Source organism: Hydra viridissima, unplaced genomic scaffold (genome assembly GCF_058129835.1).
Source record: "Hydra viridissima isolate aposymbiotic clone 2 unplaced genomic scaffold, HvirCarnegie_v1 scaffold_7, whole genome shotgun sequence".
Taxonomy (NCBI): Eukaryota; Metazoa; Cnidaria; class Hydrozoa; order Anthoathecata; family Hydridae; genus Hydra; species Hydra viridissima.
Window position 1 is genome coordinate 10925649 of NW_028324306.1, and position 16996 is coordinate 10942644.

Sequence of the window (16996 nt, forward strand, 5' to 3'; positions counted from 1 at the left end):
AAATTGAAACGTTTTTTTTTTTTCGTGCATAGCTAATTTATTTCTGCAAAAAAAAAAAAGCTGAGATCTCCAAGTACTGGCTTATTCTCTTTTTGTAGAAACATTAAGCTACTTTTTTTTCTTAATGGTCATTTAGGAATTCATCATCATACTAACTGGAATTATACAAGTCCTCTCCTGAACATGTTCAGTTAGTGTATCCTATGACAAGTGAAAAAAAGATCTTTATTCACATTCTCTTATTAGTTATCTGAATCTATGAAGAAAGGATCCTAACCAATCATAGCCTGATTTATTGTTGACTTAAAGATAATGACGTTTCAGGTATGCTTTGACCACTTCCATCATATCTGATCTATCAAAATGGAGATTACCAATCTGATCTAATTATCAAGTATTACATATTAATCTTATCTTCAAAGTTGGTTAAAGGAGTTTGATTGCCATGCTTCTGAGTAAGCTTACTCTTCAGTTTATTAAAAAGACTGATCCAATTGTTTGCACACAAGAGTTTTTAATGACTCTGTATTATCTTAAATGTAAACTCTTGTAGATACACAAGACTTCATGAATATACAGACTTCTTTTTAATGTATACAGATTTCACATGTAAATGATGACCATCTTAAAAAGACTTGTACAGTAGTTAATACAACAGCAAAGCAGCAAATTATTATCAAGTATTTGTTTTAAATTTTTAGCTCCAAAGAAATAGTTTGAAATTAGAAATAGTTTGAAATACTTAGAGTAATTTTAGCTCCAAAGAAATAGTTTGAAATACTTATAGTAATTTTAGCTCCAAAGAGATAGTTTGAAATACTTAGAGTAATTCTAGCTCCAAAGAAATAGTTTGAAATACTTAGAGTAATTTTCAAACTTTTTTGTTACTGAATTAAAGATAAATGAATCTGCTTTTTTACAGTAGGTAATATTCTAATTAAATTGTATATTCAATATGTTTTCAATTTGAAAATTAAAGAAAGGCCTTTCTGTGAGACCATGAAAATTCATTTGGCGTTTAAATTATAAATTTCCTAATGTTTCTTATTGAAAATCAAAAAGAAAATCAATAAAATTGTTTAAAAAAATCTAGAAAATGCAGAGAGAAAAAAAGTAAAAAACTAGATCATTGACAATATTATGAAAAGTTCAGATTTGCAAACTTATTGTGATATAAGTTTTTATTTCTATCATCTTCAAAACTCATAACTAGGAGAAGTTAAAAATATAACTAAGAACCTGACATTAGGGAAAGCAAATATGATAGATTACAAAGTAAGCAGACAAGAACATAAACAAATCTAAAAAATCTTTATGAAAATTTTTTACAAGTAAATAGAATTTGAGCTCAAACTAAAATTGCCATGCTAAAGAATAAAATAAGCTGTTTTACATTTTGGTCTTTATTCACTATTAGGATTTCTTAAAAGGGTTGAAAAATCTTTAGCCTAAGAAAAAAAAGTGAGTTACCGAAACGTCAATGTTAAGTAAATGTTATCTAGATAACATTTTTCAACTTCTGGTCTGCAAACTTTTAAGCAAAAAATGTAAAAATGTTCTGAAATTTGTAAATTTGTGTTTAGTTATTGTTCTTTCTTGATTGTTCTTTTTATATTTTATTATGATTTTTATTTCTCATTTAAATTGGGATTTACACTTAATTTTATTTTTAATGAAATTTAAACCTCAGTTTAAATTGCCTGCTAATTACTTCAAATTTGATAGTCTATCAAAGAGGATCATTTATTTTATCAAGGGGGATCATTTCTGTTGCTGTTCTTTTTTCACATTTGAATAAAATAGATTTAAGAATGTTTTGTAGGGAACTTTCACATGCTTTGGTAAAGATTTTCTTTGACAAAATAAAGTTAAGGATGAATCTTGTGCACAAATGTTTAAATGACTTTGAAGTGAACTTTGAATCCAGAAAAAAACAAAAATGATATTTATTTGATTGCTCTCTTTTTTAAACTTTTTTGCCTTTCTAAACTCTCTTCAACTTTTTCCATTTTTTCTTCACAATTTTTCTCCTAAACCAGAATAAATCTTATGCCTTAATCATGAATAAGTCTTCTGTATGTACAATTTTATAAAGCTAAATGAGGCTGTGGCTAGAAAATCTCTTTTCTTTTTTGTTTTATACATTTCTTTTACACCTGCTAGACATTTAGAAACTTTTGAAGAAAGTTTTTGATCAGTTATGGAATTCCAAATCTGCAATGGAATTTTCTTGAAAGAATAATGCTTAAACAGAAATCTTGATAAGGCTTGACAGTATAAGTTTTAATTTCCTGAATAGTTCTTCATTTCTAACTAACAGTTAGAAATAAAAAACTAAGCTATTTTCCAGGTATTTTACATAATTGATATTTATTTTTTATATGTACCAGAGCTTTATTATTTCTTTATAAATTAGTGCTAATTTTACTTTTTAAAGTGTTGTGGAAAAATTTATTACAAAATATGCAGGTTGCTTTTTAAAGTATTTAATATATTAGTATAATTTAAAGTATATATTGAAGCATTTGTATTATGTAGATTATTTGCCTAAATTTCTAATTGGATGCTGCAACACAATTTTTAAATTAAAAAAATATTACTTGACAATTAAAATGTAAAATACATGACAATCCAAAAAGGATAGGCAAACATTACAATGCTTAAACTATTTTAGAAGCACTCCATAAATTTTTTATTAGGCATTATGGCTTCGTTTCATAACAAAGCAGATATGTATTTATATCAGGAGACAGAAAGTTAGATAAAAATATATTATTCTTACATGTAGTTCAAATAAAAAGATTCTTATATTTTGATTAGATTTAAAATGCATACTGTGAAAAACAAGTTGCCAACTGTTTATAAATCACATTCAAGAACAGCTTCTAGCATTCATGGTCATTTTGCTTCAAGTAAAACTGGTAAATTTATTCAAGAAAGACCTTCATTAGGCAATCAATACCTAAATGATCCTTTTCTACAAAAATATCTATTAAAATCTTTACCATCAGAAGTGAGTACATTTTTGTGTGGTTTTTGGTGGGATTGTATGTGTACAGATTTCATTCAATGTAATAGTAAAAAAAAAATCAAAAAAGGAAAGTATTCCAAAACTTTATTATTCACTAAATGTTTTTAAAAAATGAAAATTTTGTTTGACTTTAGGTATTTAGATTAGTTGATGATGACCTGAAGTTGCTAGGAACAGCTGTAACAGGCCACATATTGGATCATCATGAAAATGTTTGTTCTTATGAGCCTCAGTTGATCCAATATGATGCCTGGGGAAAACGTATTGACAAACTGGTTATGCACCCTTCTTGGAATGCACTACATGATATTTCAGCAGAAGAAGGTCTAGTATCAATACCTTATGAAGCTAAGTTAAGTCAATGGGGGTAAGTTTTATATTTTGTATGGTGTTGTCTTTGTTTGAAAAATGGTTTACCCTTTCAAATGACTTCATTGGTTCTGATAAAAACTTAAGAAAAAAGTTTAAAATACTTAATAAATTTAGAATTTAAATTTTCAGTACATCTTTTAACATCTAATAATTATGAATATTGAGTTTTAAATGATACTTTTAAGATTCTGTTTTATAGGCGCTTATATCAAGCAGCAAAGTTGTACCTCTTCAGTCCATCTAGTGGTTTATATTCATGCCCTTTAGCAATGACAGATGGAGCAGCAAGTATTCTTAAGGTACAAAAATATTTTTAACTATTTATTTGTTTTGAATAAACATTTCTTTACTTTTTTTTTTTTTTTTTTTTGAGTCAAAACAGAAAAAAATAGTGTTTCAAACAAAGTTATGATTTAATAAATGTTTCAATTATAATAAAGCATGATGTTTTTCATTTTAAAAGTATCAACTCAAGAGCAAAGTGTTTTATAAAGAGCTTTCTTATTTTAGGGAAGATCTGAGCAACCTTTTAAGGAGGCATATAAAAAGTTAACATCAAACAATCCGAATTTGTTTTGGACATCTGGGCAGTGGATGACTGAAAAAAAAGGTGGTTCAGATGTAGGTAAGATTAATTGTTTTTAAGGAATCATTTTAAAAATACACCATTATTTTGATGCTGGTTTATTTCTTTTTCAGTTCAAATACTTTTTTTTAGATCTTTACTAGTTTTTTTATTCCTTAGACTTTTGTTAAAATTTTACAATTTGCGTAAAAAATTAACTAAGTTTTAATATTTTAAGTTGTTAATAATTTAATATTTTAAATTTTTAAAAATAAACTGTGTGTAATGTGTTATAGTAATATATAGTAGTTTATAAATGTATACAATAGTTCATAAAAGTATATTTTTGCTTAGAAAAAAAAAAATTTAACATACCAAGTTAACTTACGTAACAAAATTTTTATTATTATTATTTTTTTAAATTAAACTAAAATAAAAACTAAGAAAATAGTTAAATGCAGTTAATTTAGTTGTATATCGGGTTGACAATTTATACAGCAGCATAAATTGTAGCAAGTGTCAAAAAAAGTTGTTTCCTTTATTCTTAGACATACAAAATAATCATCACGCAAAAATAATCATCACGCAAAAATTCAGAAACTCTTTTACTAATTTAACACATTTAATTGCAAGTTTCAATTTATCTATTAACCTTTATCTTCAATCATACTTGATCCCAGCTTTTTTAGTGAACAACTTTACCCAAACAAAGTAATCACACAGGTTAAGAGTTCACTGACCAATAGTTTTAGTTGTTAACAGCTAGAAAATTCTCTCTGCACCATTTTTAGGGAAGGTGATGGTGTAGCCATTTCACGATCTCACAGTGTGCCATTTTAACAATCTAGAGGGAAAAACTAATTTTTTCAGCTTATCTCAAAGTGTTTGTTTTACATTTCAATAGAAGATAGTTCATAGTTACTATAGGGTATCTGCTATTATGATATTTATCATTATTTAATTTAAAATCAAACAAGATTTTTTTTGTAAAGTAATGCAGCTACAATTTAATTTTTCTGAGCATAAACAAACTTTGAAAGTCCTAAAACAGCTATTTCAATAATAATTTAATGCATTTAGTTATTGTAAACATTGTGCATCTAAAGTTTTATTCTTAAAGTTTGATTTATTTTGAAAAAAGGATTTTTATATTCATTTCTTATCAAAAATGTTTTCAGCTTTTAAAGAATATTTTCTACTGACTTGAAGAATTTTTTAAAATGATTAGTATTTTTTTATTGAATCATAAATTTGTAACTTTTAACATATAACTTTATATGGAATATAATTATACGGAAAATAACATATAACATTATATGGAATATAATTGCATAATTGCATCAAAATTAAACCTTACACTTTTGAGATATTAAAACCAAAAAAAACATTCTGCAAATATTTTCAAACTAGTTATATTCATTCTTCTTTACATAATGGCTACTTCAATTTCCCAGATAACTCTTTTTGATGGGTATGAGCTCTGAATTTTGATTCAACGATGAGTTACGTTATTTAAGATGTTGGAAAATCTCAAGCAGTTTTGAAGTGTATATAAAAAAAAAAATATCAAAAGTTTTTATTAAACATTTGAAAAGAAATGGGTAAAAATATAGAGAGACATCAACAGCCCATTCTGGTACCCTATTCTTCTTGGATAAGTAAAAATATCCCCAAATTGAGATACAATTTTGATAAAAATACTGCCACCCTCGCTAAAGCAATCAATCAAATTTTTGGTGAAACAAGCACCTTGACTAATAGTGGATTGTCATCTCTTCACTCTACAGTACCAACAAATTCATGAGAAAGTAGAAGTTTAAATAGCAAGCTATATCCCTCTTGTCACAGAGTTAAAGAGGCCAGGTTGTTATGGTATCCTCAATGATTTATGATAATTATCTGCAAAAATACCACTATAATTTCTCATTGATCAAACACTTTTTTGCTTTTATCAAATTAAAAAAGTGAGTAAGAAATTATATTTATGTAAAGATAATATATATGTCATTAATATGTATGTCATTAAATGGGGATGTGACAAATCAGAGCAGAAGAGATATAAGCAGAAAGAAAAGTTTACGGAGCAGAATTCAATCAATTAAAATTTACTTAGTATTTCTAAGGTGCCAATACAAATTTTCTGTGGTAGAAGGGATACTAAAATCATAGTTTGGAAAAACCCTGTTACATCATCTTCTAGTTATTGTTGCCGCATCAAACTGGTTTTTGCGAAGGAATCTAAATATTTAATAACTAAAGAAGTCAATGATTTAAGAAAAACTATTTGAAAGGTTTATGCCTCCCATATTATCTCTCAGAGATACTACTCTTTATAATTCAATGTTCTTCATTATTTAAAATCAAACAAAACAAATATTTGTTAAAATCAAGGATCTTTAGATAAAAAATATGAAGATATAAAAGTAATACTCAACCAGGTGCACAAAAGTTGGACAAGATAACTAAAAAAATCAAAATATGCCATTCTTTTTGCAACACCCACAACACCTGATGAACATTGATTAATTTTTCATGCAAAAAGAATTCAAATTATCATTGGATTATTTATCAGGCCACTTTTTAATCAGTTATTAATTTTCCAGAGCTTTTATGAAATAAAAATGTTAACTTTAGGAAATGCAACTGAAACTATTGCTGTACCTCAAGCTGATGGAACTTACAAGTTGTATGGCTATAAATGGTTTACATCTGCTACTGATGCAAACATAAGTTTGACACTAGCCAAAATTGTTGATGGTGGCATTTGTCAGGTAACAGATTTTTTTTAATTTAATTTTTCTTCATTTTTTAGTAAATGTTAAATTTTTTACTAATTATTTTATTTTGACTAAATGTTTTTGATTTTTGTTGATAATTTAATAGAAACATTTAAATATTTACATTTTGTGGATGAGATTTTGAGGATGCAGAATATTAGTACAGAATAACATGTGACAACTAAAAATCCAGACAAACTTTGATAATGAATATCTCTTGAGTGGAGTCATTGATTTTATCAATTTAAAAAGTATAGTAATAAGAAACTTGTAATTTACAAAAGAAAATAAACAATATTCATTTATCAGTTCTTTTCCATAAACACGGTTAATTCCTGTAAAATTACCCCTCACCCTAAGTACTTGCCCTGAGCTAATGTATGTAGTTGGCAGAGATTTTTAGCTTACCAATTATCTGCATACACCAATCTTTTAACTTCAGTCTAAAAATCCTTGATCAAACTCAATTCGGGCACATTAGCAGGGTTTTTGTCTCAACATATATTCAATATTTTCACCTTTTAGGTAATCTTGCATTTTGTTTGAATAGTGCGCGGAGGCTTGATCAGGTCAGAATAAAATTTTGCTGTTTTTGTGAGCCTTGTTGATGAAGTTTTTTAATTTAATCAACAAGGCTCACAAAAACAAACATTCAGAAATGTACACATCCTTGTCTACTGCTTAGCCCAAAGGGGGGATGTTATGCTTTCAGACTCCTTTCTCAGATAAGTCTATCCAAAGTTATATATTTGGCTCATATTTGCTTTTTCATTTGAACTTGACCTCATTAGGCGTTGCATCAGGATCAAAAGTGTAATACCCTGCTTTGTCAGAAAGATTGGTGTTGCTTTAAAAAAAAAATGACTTGCCATCAAGGATCACAATTTTTTTCCGAAAAGGTACAACAAATTTTTGGCACTTATGACGCACTGCTGCTTTCTGAGTTGGTGTTCTTTTTGGCTCTTTAGTTTTTTTATGATAATGAATGCTCGTCTTTTCATTGATAACTTCGGATATATACTGCTGGGAAATATTGAATCTCTTGGCTAAGCTACGCTGTGAAACACCATCCTTCTTATCAAACAAATTTTTCTACGCGTTCTATCTGTTTCTTAGGCTTTTCTTGCAATTCAATCTCTTCCAAATTTTTGTTCTGGTCCTATATTATTCTCCGTTTGTTGCTGTATATCATACATGGTCATTTTTGGGACATTTACCAGGCAAAAGTGATTAACAATAAACGTTTTGTCCTCTTTTGGATGAAAGTTCAAAAAAGCCTGCACTGGTTTTTGGAGTGCCGTTTGATTACTTAAGCTTTTAGACATGTTTAAGTAAGTTCTGAAAAAATAAAGGCAGGTATATTGCTGAGGATTAAATTGGTATATTGTTGAGGATTAAATTTGCAACATAACAGGTAAGATTATAAAATTATAAAGCATTTTTAGATTTATATATTGAAGCAACAAACTTTGTCCAGATTTTTAGTTTTTACATGTTTTAGATTTAGGTTCTAAGCATTATCCTGAAAAACTTATACTTTTAGTCTGGTCTGACAATGTTCTATTTGGAAACAAAAACAGCTGCTGGGGAACTGAATGGAATAAGCATTGAAGTAAATTTTTGTTAACATAAATAATTTTTCATTGACAAAAGATCATTTTAAAGAATGCACCAAAAAATACATCTTCTTGTTTGCTTTAGAAACTAAAGAAGAAGCTAGGTACTAGGCAAATGCCAACAGCAGAGTTAATTCTTGATGGATCAAAAGCATACCAGGTCCATACTTTTTATAGTTTAGAAAACATTAATTACTTTTATAATTTCAAATAAAGTCGAAAGATTAAGTGTGCATTAAAGTTTTTAAAATGTTGTGAAATCTAATAGGTTATCTAAATTTCATTACCTTCGGTCATTGCCTCTCATATAGGAGATGACTTAATAACCAGTGCAAGCCACTGTAAGCCAAGAACTCACAAAGTATCTGATTGAAATTTTCTTTAGCTCTCTGACAACGGTCGTGGAATAGCAAGCATTGCGCCGATGCTTACTATTACACGCTTACACAATTCAATTACTGCCGTTTCCTCAATGAGAAGGTATTTACAGTGTTTGGTTTTTTTTTTTGGTTTTTTTTTTTCTTTTACTTAAATAGCACAATCTTGCATTTAAAAAACCCATTTAAAAATGTTTCATAAAACAAAAGGCTGTTGAATTTGACCAAAGATTTTTCACAAAAACGTGAATCGTTTGGAAAGAAACTTATCCAACACCCTTTGCATGCTCTAACACTAAAAAAGATGGAGGCAAGATTTCTTTTTCGTTGTAATTGAATGTTAAATGAAAAGTAATTTAGCACACTTTTTGAAAATATATTCAGAAACCTTAAATGTTATATTTTTTCTATAATTGTATAATTTATATTTATTTCTATAATTGTATAATTTATATTTACTTCTGTAATTGTATAATTTATATTTATTTCTGTAATTGTATAATTTATATTTATTTCTATAATTGTAATTATAAAATAAATATCGATTTAAGATGGAACAACAAGCTGCCTTCTTCTTTCTTATGCGTGTTTGTAAGTTATTTGGACTAGTCGAGAGTGGTGCAGCAAACAACGAACAAACGCTCTTATTAAGAATATTAGTTCCAATACTCAAACTATATACTGGCAAGCAGGTGTGGAGTACTGAATAATAAAACGAGTACTATTTTATTTTAAAATTGTTTAACCTTAAATTTATTATTAAAATAAAAAACAGCCTAGTGGCAATTTTTTTTTCTTTTTTATTTCTTTAGATAAATTGTTTTTATGAAACACTTTTGAATACTTCTTAGGCTGTTGCAGTAGCATCAGAAGCATTAGAAAGTTTTGGCGGTCTTGGTTATCTAGAAGATACCGGGCTACCGGTGTTTTTACGAGATGCTCAAGTATTTATCCGTCATCAATTTTTATAATACTTTTAACTTGTTTGATGAGAAACTTTAACGCTTATAAATCAACATCTTTTTCCTGAAGGTTTTAAGTATTTGGGAAGGAACAACAAATGTGCTTTCATTAGATGTGTTTCGATCGATTGAAAAAACTAAAGGAGAGGTAGTTTTTTTGTTGATTTTTACATAATCACTTTTTTTGTTAATTTATCACAATTTTTTTCTTTTTTTTTTTTTTTTTTGTTAATTTATCACAATTTTTTTTTTTTTTTTTTTTTTTGATTTTTATCTCAACATGAAGTTTTTAAAAGAAAACTCGATCAAAAAAACTTTTTATGAATTAAGGTGTTGAAAGCCTTTATATGTGATGTCCAGCGAAACTTGCTTCCTTTTTCAAATGAATCAGAGATACTTCAAAATACGAAACGCATTTTAACAAATTCCTTCCACCAACTCAAAGCATACATAAACTCAGTTCAATCGAAAGGAGGAATCTTTCTTGAAGTTTCTGCTAGAGATTTCTCTTACTCATTGGCTAGAGTTTATATGGGTATGTGTAGCTTAAAAATACGTGTTATCATTGATAGAACTTCAACGTGCGTTATATTTTTATATGCGAAATTGCGAGCTCAATTTTCGCTTGTTTTTTTCTGAGGTAACAAAACCAAATTTACACACATTATTTGAAAATATGTATTTTGTAGGTTCACTTTTGTACAATGAAGCTGCAACATCCTCTTTTAGTGTTGCAAGATCAGCCTACATGTATGTTATGTTGTGTAAACGAGAACTGTTATTCTAAAGATTGTTGAAATAGGAAGCATGAATCTTAATATTCCAGCTATTTTTTAGAGTTTCGAAATTAACTTTCGACATGTATATTTTTTCATAAAATAGAATGTTTTTTGAAGTATTAAGTTTATTCTTCTCGAAATTAAATCTCGTAAATAATAATGAATGCGTTGCATAATTATTATTGATGAGACTAAAAGATTCCTATTTTTTTGTTGTTAAATTTTAAATAACCATGTTTTTCAATTGGTTTTCTAATTGTATTTTTAGGTGGGTGTCTTGTCAGGATTTGATACCAGTAGTTACCACTGATAAACTGAATTTGTATTTTGTGGATCCCTTTGAAAAGACCGCTTAAAATTCTCCATCATACCATTTTTTCCTAATCTCTTCTTTAGAAGAATCATGATTTTTATTATTCAAGAAAAGATGACGTCAAGCATTGTAATTTTAAAGAAACTTCACTTAAGTGATCGTACTATTGATGCAGTTGTTTTTATCTCCACAAGACTATTGATGTTTGTCTCCGCAATATATTAATGTAATGAAAAGGTGTTCTTCTTTTTTGCCTCTTAAAATTAAATCAAGAGGTTTAAATATTTAGCGTTTTTACAATGTAACACTTGATTTAGAAACATTTTTACTTGGTTAGTGTAGTTTAAATGGATCATTATTTGTCAATTATCTTTCTTGGATTTATATCTCCTAATTTTAAAATTTGTGAACCTTAAAAATCCTTTTTTTATAACTTTTTAATTTTGAATATTCTCTAGCGAAAGGTTTGTGCAAAAGATTCTTTTATAACTTTTACTTAGTTTAAAGCCAGAATCTTAAACGATTTTTATAATCACTTTCTATAGATATTTTTTTAACTACTTAGTTTTTATGTATTTCCAAATTTTTTGTATTACACTGGTCAACACGAAATTACTGGTAAAATTTTTTAAACAAATAACAACGAATAACAAAGATTACAAAGTCCATGTACAACAAATCAAATATAGTGACATCATTAAAATAGAAAAAACAAAGATACACAGATATTTATATATATATATATATATATATATATATATATATATATATATATATATATATATATATATATATATATATATATATATATAAGGTACACAGATTAATGGCAAATGGCAGTAATATGAACTTTTTTTTCTACAGCTTCTGAGTTATCTCTCATCAAGCTCCAGCAAAAATCTGCCATCATATGTGAGTCCCAATGGCCTTGATACCATTTTTCCATTGCTTTGATATCTTGATAAAAACGCTCCCTTTGTTCCTCGCTCATATTCCCAAATTTCTCCGGAAAACTGTCCGATTGGCTGTGTAAGTAGTGAATCTTAATACTCATTCTACATCCAAGATCTCGCAGACTCATTAGTAGCTCTTCCACAATCTCTTTATAGTTGTCTGCTTTCTTAATCCCTAGAAAATTCTGCACCACATCAATAAATGTATTCAGAGCTCTTTTTCCTGCCTCATTTATTGATGTGATTTTGATATCTCATAAGTGTTCTTATTTGAGGTCCATCAAATATTCCAGCCTTTTTCTCTTCATTAAGGTGAACATATATAACTGAAGCATTGTCCGTTGCGGTCAAGAGGTTTGACGAACTTCTTCATCAATTCAAGTTTTAAGTGCAGAGAAAGACAATTTTTTTCCTATCCACTAAAAGGTCGTTGATGACATTCTTATCACCAGTTGTCAAAGTCTGTTGCTTAGGTCAATCATTTCTCAAACGATGTTCTGCCGCGTCTCTACTGCTCCAGTACAGAAAACAGGGGTATTTTGTGTACCTTCCTTGCTGATCCAAAAGAAAGTTAACCATTTTCAAATCGACACAAATTAACCAACCATGATCGTGCCACCGCATTGTTTCTCTAGAACATTCTTGATATTCTTCTTTAAGTTTTACAGAATGACCTATTGGTACAGAGCCATACTTATTTTCATTGTGTAAGAAAACACATTTCAAACTTCTTTGGAAATAAAAAGCCTCCATCCATTAAATCGTAGATATGGAACGAAAACAAAACAGTTGACCTACCCATATAGTTTAAGATTTAGTAAGTTAGATAAATATTCTATATTTTTAGACAACTTAACCGGAATTCACCTTGATGTTGTGATTAACAGTTTAAAATCTAGTTCTTTTACTTGTGTAAATAGTTCACTAGATCCAATTATTTTTCAAATATTGTTATTATTGGGAATTAAAAATCTCATTGAAAATGAAATATTGTTATTATTGGGAATTAAAATCTTATTGAAAATGAAATATTGTTATTATTGGGAATTAAAAATCTCATTGAAAATGAAATTTTTATTGGGGAGTAAAAAAAAAAGTGGGAGTAAAAATCTTACACTAAAACCAGCAAATATTGAGGTACCTAAAAAATTATTAAAGATTGAATCTTTAAGTAAAAAAATAGTCTAGCTCGTTAAAGAACTTAAAAAGAACAATAAAAAAACGATTATAAAACTTGATTATCTCGAAACCACAAGTGGCTTACTGGTTTGCCGCTATGTTTATTCATGTATGATGCTTGAGCGGTCATACAATATCTCAAAAAGGCATTTAGAGGTCAAAAAATCTCTGCACCCATTATTTATTTCCACTGCAATTATCTTCATTGGGTTAGATAAAAAGTTAAAAAAAACAAAGTTTGGACATCTTTGAAAGACCTCTCATTTCAAAGTACTATTTTGTAAGACTGGATTGTCCTAAAGCCGTTATCTAGGTGCAAAAGACCACTCGTGCTTTTTAGTTTTTTATATATCTCAGTATTAATATTCTAAATATTTAGGTAAATCTATAACTTCGAGCTATCACACACAGATATCACACACACTTATCCAGAATTGAAAATAATTACTCTTAAGAGTACCAGAAAAAACCTTTGGATGGGACACACACTTTTAAATATGATCTTGAAAAAAAATAATTAAATTATAAAATATTATTGGTGTTTAAATAGCCAATTAAGTAACCATCGATATTTTTTAAATTTTGCACAACCCTAATAGTATTTAACAACAAAGAAAAATTTCTCAAATTTTTAGCTTTTTATCTCAAAAAGTTTTTTTTCATGTTCAAAATAAAAATCCTTAACTATTCTAAAAAACATGAAGACTGTAGGAAAACTTATTGTATCCATTGTTTGAGCAAATGTTCACGAGAACTGACAAGTTCTTTGATTGAACAAATCAAAAAATCTTTTTTTTCACATCTGACTATTTCGACCCGAAGGTGTCAAGTGGAATATGCAACTCCTGCAGAATTCTTTTCGGAGAAAAGATGAGGGGTGAAAATCTGGCTCTCCCAAAACTTTATGATTTTAAATCATGGTGAGACCAAAGACACGTGGTCAGCCTTGTGATTGCATCATTTTTGAAATTCGTCATATAAAGGTACTCCAAACCCACCCTCTAGATAGCTCACAATTTTCTGAAACTTCACATAACCAAAGGAGGTGTTCTGAATATCTCATCCAAATTAAAAGAGGAGACCCTCATCAGTGCAAACAATACACTTTCAGAGAGAATATAAAGCAAATTTCTTTCTATGGATCCAAAAGTCAGTGAACAGATTGCATCAATCATTATCTCTTCAAAAGAATCTTCACCTAATGGAATTATCAGAATTGTACAAAGTGGTGGAGGCCGTTCTTTACCAATTACTCCAGGTAAACACTAACCTTGGCTTATACTTCACAAGTAGTTTTAGAAACATGTTGCTAGAACGTTTTGTATTTTTTCTTGATCTTGCTAATTATGTTTATAATGTTCTTGTGCAATTTTTTTCATTAAGATCCATCTAGTGCCACATTCAGAACAACACTGGAAATAACAACATCAAAAAGTTGGCTTCAGCAATATAAGTTTTTGAGCCAAGATTTAAAATTTTATGAGATTGGTAAACAATTTGTTGACAACTTCTCACACATTTACAAATCTGTGACCGAGGACAAACTGCAGCAGCGAAAACTTGTGGTTCACTACATGAATGATGCTTTGTTGAAACGGAGCAGTCACCGTGACTATTTAGTAAAGCTGGAAATTGATGGTGAAGTTGGTTTTCTCAAAGTCAGTTTTGGCATTTAAGAGGATGAATCATGCTTTCCATCCCCTACCCCACCAGGCAAAAAGACATAGTCATCTCAGACAGCGAGAGATAGTGTAGTTAGGAGCCAACTCTTGCTGAGGATGCGTCAGAAAATTATAACAACCTCAAAAATATCATGTTTTTGGTTTGTTCAAGTGGAGTTGATTTTCAATTGTCATGTGAAATTGGCAAACCTTGCTTGTGGGCTTCAATCTTAAGACATCTTAAATCTTTACACATGGTGTGATATTTATCACCAAAACTTGTCACGGTGTGAAAACCTTTGCACATTTGGCTCAATTAGAAAGTGCTTTGCTTCATTTCAAGATTCAAGCCTAAATCCAACAAAAGCGAATTTCTTTCAAAATGTGGTTTATGAGCCACTCTTGAATGTACCTGACTCGACAGCTGTGCTAGACATTATTCCGCCAAAGAACTTCATCTTTTGCTTGGTACGGTCAATCATTTGTTCTAAGCACTAAAAGAATGCTGGCATAAACCTGATGAATGGCCAAAAGCCCTTTACATCAAGCTTCAACCCGTCCATGGAGGTCAGTTTGCTGGTAATTAATGTCGAAAACCTCTGAGAAATGTTGATATTCTTCAAAGACTTGCAGAGGAAGACTCTGCTTTTGAAGTTTTTCATTTCATGAAAACGCTCTCAGAAAATTTAATGCAGTTGTTTTGGAAACCAATTACACTCTGACTATGCAGAAAAAATCACATTTCAAAATTCATTCCGTGCTCTGTCAAATGCAAGTGTGATTCCAAAAGTATGATTCCATTCTGTTTTCTTTCACATCTAAGAATTTATTGGTCGTAGGAAGGAATCTCTTGGCAAGTACAGGAAGCAGGTCAAAGAGGCATTTCATCATAGCTTCAGGGCACTCTTAGAAAATTATAAGAGACTTGCGGATCACCCAGATTATTTACGAAATCTGCAGCGATGTCTTGTTTGTTATATACAGTATTGGACAAAACATTTGCAACCAACATCGAACAATGCTAAAACGTGTTCCTAATTTTACACATGTCTTAAAAACGAACTATACTAACACAGCAAACAGTTCAGGAGTCTGGAGTCATAGCATGCCATGACATGAGCAATCAGCTGACAGCACACAGGCAGAATTTCGTTGACAAGTGCCATTTTGCAGCGGACAAAACAAGTGCAACATTTTTTGTTTGTTTCATTTTCTTAAGTCTGGTCCATGTCAACGTCACGGAAGTTTTTTAATAATTAAAGGTAGTATCCAGAAGTTTCCAGAAGTTTCCAGAAGCATGCAGAAGCTTCCAGAAGTTTCCAGAAGAAGCATCTGGAAGCATCCAGTAGCATCCAGAAATATTTATTATTTTTATGACTTCAAGTGCAAAAATGGCTCCCGACAGTCTTGGATTGGAACTAAGAAAGAAAATTATTGGCGATTACGTAAGTGGAATGTCACAAAAAAGTATTTGTGATAAATATCGCGTGAAAAAATGGACCGTATCAAGACTATGTTCCAAACATCGTTCTACAGGGAAGTTGGCAGCTGATAACAAAGGTGGAAGACCGCGTTCCACCACTTTTAGAGAGGATTCTATGATCGTCAGATCCGTCAAGAAGGATCCCTGGATATCATCAGTCGAGATACAAAAGCAATTAGAGCTGCCTGTATCGGACCGAACAATCAGACGACGTGCTGTTGAAGCCGGATTGTTTTCTCGACGCCCTGCAAAGAAACCGCTGATTTCACTAAAAAACCAGAAGAAAAGACTCCTGTTTGCTATATCTCATATTGACTGGAATGTGCAGAAATGGCGAACTGTCCTGTTCAGTGATGAATCGAAGTTCAACATCATTGGGAGCGATGGCATTTTCCGTGTACGTCGACCGGCCGGAAAACGCCTCGATTTACGTTACTGCCATAAGACCGTGAAGCATGGTGGAGGCAACGTATTGGTCTGGTGGTGTTTTTCTGCTTACGGTCTAGGTCCAATACATCGAAACGATGGAATAATGGACCGTTTCATGTATAAAAATATCCTGAAAGATGTTATGTTACCTCATGTTGAATGGAATATGCCAATAAAATGGGTTTTTCAGCAAGACAACGATCTGAAACACACTGCAAAAGTAGTCAAGCAGTGGTTTCAAGACAACCACCTATCGGTGATGGATTGGCCGCCTCAATCTCCGGATCTCAACTCTATCGAGAACCTGTGGGAGATCGTCAACAGAATTAATCGTGAAGGTGTTCGTAATAAGGATCAACTGTTTGAACAAATCCAAAAGGCCTGGGCTGCGATTTCACAAAGTTTCATTGATCACCTGATCGAATCTATGCCTTGAAGATGCAAGGCTGTGATCGACAACAAAGGATTCGCCACGAAATAAATAGCGAAATACAGCTTG

The 16996-nt window shown here is 30.1% G+C and overlaps 1 protein-coding gene across 2 annotated transcripts; it reads left to right on the forward strand.

Moving 5' to 3' along the window:
• Window positions 1–343: 343 nt before the first annotated feature.
• LOC145184648 (acyl-CoA dehydrogenase family member 11-like) lies at window positions 344–11161 on the forward strand. Of its 2 annotated transcripts, XM_090092028.1 has the most exons (16): window positions 344–455; window positions 2821–3013; window positions 3166–3398; window positions 3603–3702; window positions 3914–4028; window positions 6603–6739; window positions 8289–8357; window positions 8447–8521; window positions 8747–8841; window positions 8949–9048; window positions 9290–9430; window positions 9590–9682; window positions 9771–9848; window positions 10031–10235; window positions 10390–10450; window positions 10748–11161. In XM_090092028.1, exons 2-16 carry the CDS (start codon window positions 2828–2830, stop codon window positions 10833–10835), a joined length of 1776 nt encoding a protein of 591 aa, XP_089948154.1. In that variant the 5' UTR covers window positions 344–455; window positions 2821–2827; the 3' UTR covers window positions 10836–11161. The 2 variants fall into 2 exon arrangements, 1 of the variants encoding a protein (XP_089948154.1); XR_016453863.1 differs by lacking the exon at window positions 8949–9048.
• Window positions 11162–16996: the final 5835 nt, after the last annotated feature.